The sequence below is a fragment of the Lytechinus variegatus genome, chromosome 18, assembly GCF_018143015.1.
Source record: "Lytechinus variegatus isolate NC3 chromosome 18, Lvar_3.0, whole genome shotgun sequence".
Lineage (NCBI taxonomy): Eukaryota > Metazoa > Echinodermata > Echinoidea > Temnopleuroida > Toxopneustidae > Lytechinus > Lytechinus variegatus.
The window spans coordinates 17,705,711-17,715,568 of NC_054757.1; the positions used below are offsets into that span (position 1 = coordinate 17,705,711).

Sequence of the window (9,858 nt, forward strand, 5' to 3'; positions counted from 1 at the left end):
GCAGACAAATAAAGCTAATTTGCTACTAAACAATATGGCGAAAAATATTGCTGTCGTTTTCGAGAAGAAGTGATTCATTTTTTGTGCGTTATTCTCAGTAGAAATGACTGTGTAAATGCCTTCCGCACCATGTTCGCGAACTTCATGAATTCGCGGAAAAATATGTGTTATGATTCAGCAGAAATGCTGTTGCGATTATAAATAGTTTGTACACCCCAATAATAATAATAGTCATTATCATTGGTGTAGAGATGGGGGTGGGGAGCTTGACGGGCTATGCCCCCCCCCAAAAAAAAAAGCCGGGAAAGGGAGGAAAAAGAAGAAAGGGAAAAATGTGATATTAAGATTATTTTGCCAAAATTTAATAAAAAATACATTTTTGTTTTTAACAATGTTAATTTTTGTTGTTGCTCGCCTTGCTCTTTCATAGCCCTTGGTAAAATTTTCCTTTATGCCATATCTGACCCCCCCCCCCCCTCTAAATTTTTGGCTCATTTCGCCACCGGTAATCATATTCCTTGTCTACATGTTAACTTCATGGTAGCCACGTATGGCCCTGGGAAGAGTGCTGAAGCACCCCCAAGATTTTCCTGGGGGTGCTGCGTGTATTATTCTCCATAGGCAGCACCCCTGGAAGTCTGGCGGGTGTGGCAAATTGGAGAATTGTAAGGACCAACATTTTATACTGATATACCCCCTTTTTTGTCAAATGTACTTCAGCACCCCCAGCCAAAAAAATCTTTCCCAGGGCTCTGGGTAACCACTACACTGTAAAAATGAAGTGCTAATTTAGCACTTACAGTGACTGCAAAGTGACTGCACTACGAGTGCTGATTTTTTTAGTTCAAATTTAAACTTGAAAATCAGCACTCGTAGTGCAGTCACTATACAAGCATTTTAAGTGCTAACTTAGCACTTAATGCTTGTTTTACAGTGTTTATAATTAGCCGATATTCTGCATTAGATACGTTTTTATTAACCTCATCGGTTATAATTATGTCAAGCGCCTTGCTAGATTATGACAGGTCTCATTTTCAAAGTCTAATGTCTCGGCCGGGGTTCGAACCGAAGACCTTGCGTCCATGAGACAGGCGTTCTACCACTGAGCCAACTTGCCTGTTGTCCGCTGCATTTAAAGGTATTGTTTAACTTTGTGAGCAGCCGATTTAAAAAATTCTCAAACCAAGATGAAACATGTGTACAAGTGCATGTATTAGAACTAATAAACCCTGAAAACAACCATTATTGAGAATGAAAAGCTAAACTACAAGGCAAACCCCGATTTTGTAAATAGGCGTCTTATAGACGCCTAAATAGTACACATAACTGTTTGGGATGAAATTAAGATGGTGTTTCCGGTCACTTTATATTTCAATTTTTTAAGCACTAAATAATGATTTTTTAACGCAATTTTTTCAGGGCTTCATTTTTGTAACATATCACAGACACAGGTGACTAGTGACCTTCTAAGTCAGATTTTTAATTTAAAAGTCAAACCAATGTTAACCAATCACTTTAAGGACGAAATTATGGATCCATAGCATAATCATTTATTCATTAATTTGGTAATTCACTTATTTTGTTAATTCAATTCTTTGTTCATTCATCCATTTAATTTCAACACACATATTACACCCAAACACAAGAGACACTCATTTTCACATGGAACAGGATTCGTTAACTCACGAGTCTTTAATAATGATTTTCTCTTCAATTCTTTAGACCTCCATAGGTTGTTTTTTTCGAGGAACATGAACCAATTTTACATACAAGAAAACAGCGTGTTTATTTTCTGACATGTGGAAATTCAATTCAAATTCCGAATCTGATTTCCTGTAGTTTTAACTTCAATTTGTACACCATAATCACATTTAGATTTCAGTATATTAGAAGAAAAAGAGAGAAAAAGGGGTGATAACTGCTTTTACATCACATAAATACAAATATGAACACAAAAACGAAAAATATTTTACTGTTCCACAATGCTCCAGGAGCCGCGGAACAATTTTTACAGTTGGGGTTGGCGACTACATGAAAATCACAATCAGAAAGTAGTTTATTACGTTTTTGTACAAGTCTAGAGTCCCCCAGCCCCCCCCCCCCCCGTTCCTCGGATCCTGTTCTTTACTACAATGCAATTTATGCTTGTCTGTATTTTTGTTCAACAAGACAAAGCTATATGCACTTCGTTTGGATGCATGTTTGATGGGGAACTTTGATGGAGCGAAAGTTCAAAATTTGACCGGAATATAGGTAAAAACTAGTTCGTTAAAGCTGCCCGCTCCCGGCCGCTTTATAAACACAGAAAACTTTTTTTGCCCCGATCCCAAGGATTGATTTTCATTTCTAATATCATATGCGCTAATTTTTTGTTACGGAGAGGATGAGTTTGAAGGTGTTCTCTTAAGATATTCTCTGACCATGCTGACTGAAACCTTTAAGAGTTGACTCCCGATCCCATCAAGAGTAGCCTCTTGTCGAGGACCGGGTGGCTGCTTCCCGAGCGAAGCGAATTAGGCCTGGAGCGAGCCTGTCTCGCGGCGCTCTGCTTCTCCATGTTCGCTCGGAAAGCAGCCGATAGGGCCTCGACAAGAGGCTAATCAAGAGCGGAGTCTGATTTCGTGGGACAGGGCAGTCTTTAATTTATTTTCATGAAATATAGACGAGTTGCATAGGCCCAACGAAGGAGTGGCATTTCCAAAATCCCATGCTAATTTTGTGTAACGGGGCGGCTTTCAAGATATTCAGTGAAAAAAATAGATACACCCGGCATAAAATTCTTTACAGCATAAGGCAATTAGATTGAAAGAAAAACATAGTTCCGTAATTTTGTGTGACGGGGGGGGGGGGGTATTGTCGCGTTATTTTTTTTCAAGGTATTCCGTGAAACAAAGAACAAAGTAGAGTGTCATCCAGCACAAAATCCTATGTATGGGCTAAGTGTCATCCAGCACAAAATCCTACGTATGGGCTAATTCTGTGTGACTGGACGATTTTTAAGGTATTCTGAGAGTTTGGAGTTGTCCTTGATGCCATTGTAGAACTTCCCCAGCCGAGGATAATCGGTCGGCACCGATGGAACCATGGGTAAAAGAAAGTCCATCAACCAGAAGACAATGACGTCAGCGAGTGTCTCCTGTGTGATTTTGGGACAAAATAAGAGAGAAAACAACCGTCAGTCGGATTTTACATACAGTGCATGACGATTTTATGAACACTGAGATGGATCGACTTATGGGACTTTGCAAGGATATAAAGGACTCAGGTCAAACAGAAAGCCAAGGTAAGTACCAAAATATTATAAATTCCAAGAATTTAACGCAAATCATTTGATTTTGAATATCAAGAATTTATTTTTTTCATATTTTTGGGGCTGGGGTCTGTAGTGTAGTCTGTAGTACGAACAGGGCATTGTTCTATAGACAGAATGAACCAAAATTAAAAGGCTTGTATCATCACATCGGGTTAGATCGCATCCTGACGGGCAATCGCGCCGTACCCGACCATTCGTTAAAAGGGTCCCCTTAGTTTCTAAAAGTTTGTGGTTCAGTTTACCCGACGCTTTGGCTAATTATACTTCTCTCAAAATTATCATTGGGTACATCGGACACGAATTTTGAATGATAATTTTCACAAAGCGTCGCCAGGGCAAACTGGACCCGACCTTTTGGGACTTTTGGGCCCTTTTTAAACAATGAGCTACAAAACCAATGTCAGTACACTGTTAGAAAAAATAAAAGAAGTTCCTGCAGCAGAGTCTCGAGAACACCTGTAATCTTACCGAATTGCGTAATCTTACAGGAAATTGGTATTTGATGTATGGAATCTTACAAATTTCCTTGAATAAAACACCCTTTTCCCCTTTTTAAACAGACCTGTTCTGTTAAATTGCAGAAAAAATTATTGTTTTATGAATTTACAGAATGATTATTACGCAATTCGGTAAGATTACAGGTGTTCTCGAGACTCTGCTGCAGGAACTTCTTTTATTTTTTCTAACAGTGTATAGATAAAATGACAGAGATGATCATACAAATGCAATGAATCGTCGACTATTTTACTTGACTATATCCTTTCTATTGATGAAACACTCCCAAGATTTTGGGCATCTTCTTCTTCCTCCGCTGATCCTATCAACAGCTTTAAAAATTACTTGGGACAAGATACCAACAGATCGGAACATTATTGAGGATACTGGTTATTCATGATGACAATAATTACCTTATTTCCAACGAAAAATCTTTCGCCAACATTATCACTGAGAAAGGTGAGAAATGGCTTCGCTTTCTCGTTCAACTCTCCCAACATCTCTTTCTACAGATGATAATGAAAACAACATGGACAAATTCAGTGTATAATAGTAAATGAATGAATGATTACTCACAGGAAATGAATACAGACAATACTACGAAGGGGGTAGTGGGGGGGGGGGGGGGTGATGAGACTAACTCTATTCTGTTATCTAAAAATGAGTGTGGATCGTAATGTACTATTTAGATTGTATAAGAAATACAATCGACATTCCAATCAGGTTATACGACTTTAAAGTGGCCAGGGGCCCGTTGCAGAAAGAGTTGCAACCAATCGCAACTCTAAAAATCATGCGCAACTTGATTTTCAACCAATCAGCAGCGCGCATTTGAGACTTGCGATTGATTTTTTGACTTGCGTTTAAACGCAACTCTTTCTGCAACGGGCCCCAGAACGTGCAAAGTCATTGGGGGAAAGTCAGGCATTTCTCACATTCGATTTGGTTGAATAATAATATGTGTTAAAGGTATTGTTTAACTTTGTGAGCAGCCGATTTAAAAAAATTCTCAAACCAAGATGAAACATTTGTACAAGTGCATGTATTAGAACTAATAAACCCTGAAAACAACCATTATTGAGAATGAAAAGCTAAAACTACAATACAAATCCCGATTTTGTAAATAGGCGTCTTATAGACGCCTAAATTAAATAGTACACATAAGTGTATGGGATGAAATTAAGATGGTGTTTCCGGTCACTTTATATTTCAACTTTTTAAGCACTAAATAATTATTTTCAAATGTAATTTTTTCTGGGCTTCATTTTTGTAACATATCACAGACACAGGTGACAAGTGTGACCTTGTAGCTCAGATTTTTTTTATAGTCAAACCAATGTTAACCAATCACTTTAAGTGACAAGGTTTATTGTCTTAGATAACAAGTGTTTCTGCACTATGATAATTCCATCGATATGAAAAAAATAATGAATATAGCAATAACGCGCTCATCGGAATTTCGGAAACCTTTAAAAGTACTCCAATGGGTCAAGCTTGCACAAACTTCGACTCAAACTTCCATACAAAGTTCCACACATCTGCGCATGCTCCTTCCTTCTAACTTCAGAAATTTTCAGAAATATGCATGCGCAGAATTTAAATCCACCGCCATCGTTGATTTCCGCGTTTCCCAAAGTTTGCTGTATCATGGACCCCCCCCCCCCCCGGAACTGTTAGTAGTGCTAGACTCCTGCACCTCGTAATTCAAAGTCAGGTAAATGTGGCTCAAAATCTCATACCAATAACATTTTCAATGGCGAATTATTTTTCATTTCGAATGACGTATATTATTATACCTTCTTGGCTTCATCCTTCTCCATGTGAATGGGAATGATCTTCGAGACGATGTCGTCAACGGTCTCGCAGATGACGTCGACTTGCCTCCTCTGTTCGTTGTCGTCTCCGTACAGCTCTGTGAGTCGAAATGATATATCAAAAAACAGCAAATGAAATCCACTGACTCGGTCTATACGGCATGTATCAATTAACCAACATTGATGGAATCCTATTTATAGGGGACATGGATGCCTACACGGTCAGTGAAGCGTAAAATAGGGAACATTCTTGTTTTGGTTATTGTCGTCATAATTATAGTGAGGTTATGTAAACTTGCCGCCCAAGCCCCACCCCCATCTGTGCGCCAGTGATATAAGCCATAATTTGAAGGAAAAAAGTACTTACTGAATTCCCGAGCAAGATGTCTGTTGATAGCCTTGCTGTGGGGCAGGGCCTTGCCGTCAATGATCAACGAGGGAGCTTGACCAAGAGGAAACACTGTCATGAGAGATGGCGGAAGCGAGGGGGAGATTGGGAGGTAGCGAGAGATATAGAGAATGGATAGGGGAAAGAAGGAGGAGGAGGAGAAGAAGAAGAAAAAAAAGGAGAAGAAGAAAGAAAGATAGATAGGATAATATAAGATAATAAGGAAGACGGATTGACAGATAATTTGATAGATAGGTATTTAGATAGGTAGATAGATAAACAGAGAGATTATCAAATGAACTGATATCATTCACGTTCTCAAAGTTAAAAAAGGGATTAGTCAAAATGACTATTCTCTTGTTAAATATGTGTATGATCGAGAAAAAAATGTTCATTGAATCAACCAAAATTTATTGGTTAAATTAATCTACACGGATATTTGTTAATTTTGACCAATTTTTATCTGTCGAGCACATATCAAGCAAGAGAATGGTCATTTTGACCAATCCTTTCTTAGAGTGTAATTGTGAAAGAAATTGATATTTTTAAAGGACAAGTCCACGCCAACAAAAACTTGATTTGAATACAAAGAGAAAAATTCAACAAGCATAACACTGAAAATTTCATCAAAATCGGATGTAAAATAAGAAAGTTATGACATTTCAAAGTTTCGCTTCATTTCACAAAAACAGTTATATGAACGAGCCAGCTACATCCAAAGGAGAGAGTTGATGATGTCATTCACTCACTATTTCTTTTGTTTTTTATTGTTTGAAATATGAAATATTTTGATTTTCTCGTCATTGTCATGTGAAGTGAAGTTTCATTCCTCCCTGAACATGTGGAATTCCATTATTTTAACATTTTGTGTTTCAGGCAAGGTGGTCATATTCGTCAAATTCGTAAAAATTGAAATATTGTATAATTCAAACAATACAAAACAAAAGAAATAGTGAGTGAGTGACATCATCAACTCCTCTCGTTTGGATGTAACTGGCTCGTTCATATAACTATTTTGTTAAAAATAAGCAAAACTTTGTAATGTCATAACTTTCTTGTTTTACATCCGATTTTGATGAAATCTTGAGCATTGTGCTTGTCTGATTTTTCTCTATTGATTCAAATCAACATTTTTCTGAGGTGGACTTGACCTTTAAGTTTAAGTTAAATGGTACTGTAACAATAGCAACATCGTGAAGACTTCAAGACTGTACAAAACATAAATAACAAGTTCATATATTTAAATCAAATAAACACGTAAATCAAGTGATGAACATTATCATAATGATAAAATACAATAAGGCATCAAGAAAAATCTTCTTAGTTATTATCTATCCACTCTCCCTTGTCTGCAGGTCGAGACTAGTTGAAAAAATACTTATCCATACAAAATAATGTAGATCAAGGTCACTACCCGTTTCCTAAAACTTGATTTGTTATAATAACAATTTTGCAATAACTATTATAAGATACTGAAAACCTTCAATCTTATTGGCTGATATAAGTGATAGTAAATTTGTTATAGAAATATTGTATTTACTATTATAAAGTATTTATAAAACGGGACACATGACTGGTATACTGGGCTGTCGGTATGTTATTCGTATTTTTGATTTTTTTCCTTCTATTTTTAGTGCCTATCGTATTTCGGAATATGATACAGGTAAAGGTTGAAATCGGTAGAGAATGCGAGATGCACATTTTGATGGTATGTTATGAGCAAGGTTATGAGTATCAATATTGATGATCAATCAGAGATCCTTGCTGTCAGCACCGGATATTAGCGGGTTTTCGCAGCCAGTAGCGTACGCAGGATTTTTAAGGGGGGGGGTTAAGCTGAACGAAAAAAGGTCTTCATCACAAATTTTACGTCTTTTCGTACCTCAAACAAATTGACAAGCAAAAAAAAACAAAGCAAAAAAAAACAAAACAAAAAAAGTCTTCAATTTTTTTTGCGGAGGGGGGGGGAGGGGTGGAGTATCAAAAAACATCTAAGGGGTTCTGAACCCCTGTAACCCCCTCCCCCTTGCGTACGCCACTGTTCGAAGCCACTACGCAGACCAGACGGTTCCTGGAACATCGAGAATCTATTGAAAACGCTCTTCCAATCACAATGAACGGCTTAGATGCCATTGTCGATAATTGGTGAACCGGGACAGAAGATCGTCCCAAGATTCGGAGCCGAGGTAAATGTTGTTTGTCCAGAGTCACGGACGAATTAAACGGTTGTTCCGATTCACCGACCTTCGACAAAGACCCCATTGTCATGAAAGACATTTGACAATAGATTCTCTACGTACCAAAAAGCGTCGGCGTACACTCTAAAAAAAATCAGTCAAATTGACTAGGCCAGTAGTCAGCTGGGAGCAACTGATATGGCAATCACTGCTTTTCACATTTCTAACATATATGATTATATTCTTGTCAGAAATAACTCTGTTCTAGTAAAATATGACTAGAAAATAGTCAAATATGACTAGAATAACAGTTGCACCCAGCTGACCCTATTAACTAGTCATTTTTGACTGATTTGTTTTTATAGTGTAGAGACTGGAAAATTGCCTAGTTTCAGATCCAAGCTGTACTGCTCACATCATAATCATACTAACTGGAATTCAAGGATGGTTGGCAGTTTGAGGGAGAGTTAGCAGCTAGCCTTTGGGAATTCACATGTAATATAATTCAATTTGGAAAAAAGGAAAGTAAATAGGGGAGTGGATCTTACATTTAATTCAAAAGAAGTTATCAATGCAATCCGTTTGACTCGATCTTGTTTACCTTACACGTTATACGTTTTACAATATGCCTGCAACCCCTCCCAGACCCCGCCCACGCCACACCCCGTGCACCCTTAGCTTTCTTTGATAAAAAATATATGATAGGGCCAAATATGTAAACAATTCCACACTCCAGCTCATATAGAAGACAGATCTATGAATGGTCTTTACAGTACATCCACTTTTAATTTCTTTTGCGAGAGGAAAAATTTCAACGACATGTAGAAGCTCTGCATGCAGTTATACTTACGTTCTTTTTTGCCTTTCAGTTCTGGCCACTCTCCTTCCTTGAACCTGTAATCTTCGAACGCGACTCCCGCCAAGGTAAAAAGCATCCGAGCCGACTCTGCTCGACCTCGGCTGTTCCAGTACATCAACTTATAAGAAGGCATGGCGGACTATTTTCTTCTTGTGGTCCCTGTTTGGTCTCCAATGACAGCGTGATGCTTTAAAATGGTCTAGGAAGACACTTTTCTAACCCTGGAGAGCGAAGCTTCGGCTACGTGCACTGTGTTGAACGGAGGAGCAGACGATATTTATTTAATCCACGCAACGTAGACGCGCGCCACTGCACCGCTATAGCTCTGTGTATCTTCACTAAAGCATTCATAATCATATAGCGATGACTTGCATTTTCTATTTATATTTTCGCCCTTTGTCAAGTACATGTGTACTGCGTTGTTGACGTTGGCGCTGGCGTTGTATATTTGCTCATAGTCTTGAACATCAGACCATGTATCATAGGTACTAGATTCACACAAGGCATCCGAGGGGAATGGGGTGTGTTGTGTGTGTGTGTGTGTGTGGGGGGGGGCAGGATGTCTATTTTTCTCCTTTCTTTATCTTGATTACAGTATTTGATCTTATTCAACGGTAAAAGTCGGGTAGAATTAGATGCAATAATGTAGTAGTAGCGGGCATGGAAGTCAGAAGTAGTAGTATAGGAGCAGCAGTAGCAGTAGTAGTGAATAGTGGTGGAAGAGGTGGCAGTAGTAGTAGTAGTAGTAATAGAAGTAGTAGTAGTAGTAGTAGCAGCAGCAGTAGTAGTAGTAATAGTAGTAGTAGTAGTAG

At 38.3% G+C, this 9,858-nt stretch overlaps 1 protein-coding gene across 1 annotated transcript; it reads right to left on the reverse strand.

The window, feature by feature from the left end:
- Window positions 1-1,691: 1,691 nt before the first annotated feature.
- LOC121432110 (S-crystallin 4-like) lies at window positions 1,692-9,400 on the reverse strand. Its single transcript, XM_041629968.1, has 5 exons — window positions 9,038-9,400; window positions 5,990-6,082; window positions 5,605-5,720; window positions 4,222-4,314; window positions 1,692-3,136 (listed from the first exon to the last, which is right to left on the reverse strand). Exons 1-5 carry the CDS (start codon window positions 9,177-9,179, stop codon window positions 2,972-2,974), a joined length of 609 nt encoding a protein of 202 aa, XP_041485902.1. The 5' UTR covers window positions 9,180-9,400; the 3' UTR covers window positions 1,692-2,971.
- Window positions 9,401-9,858: the final 458 nt, after the last annotated feature.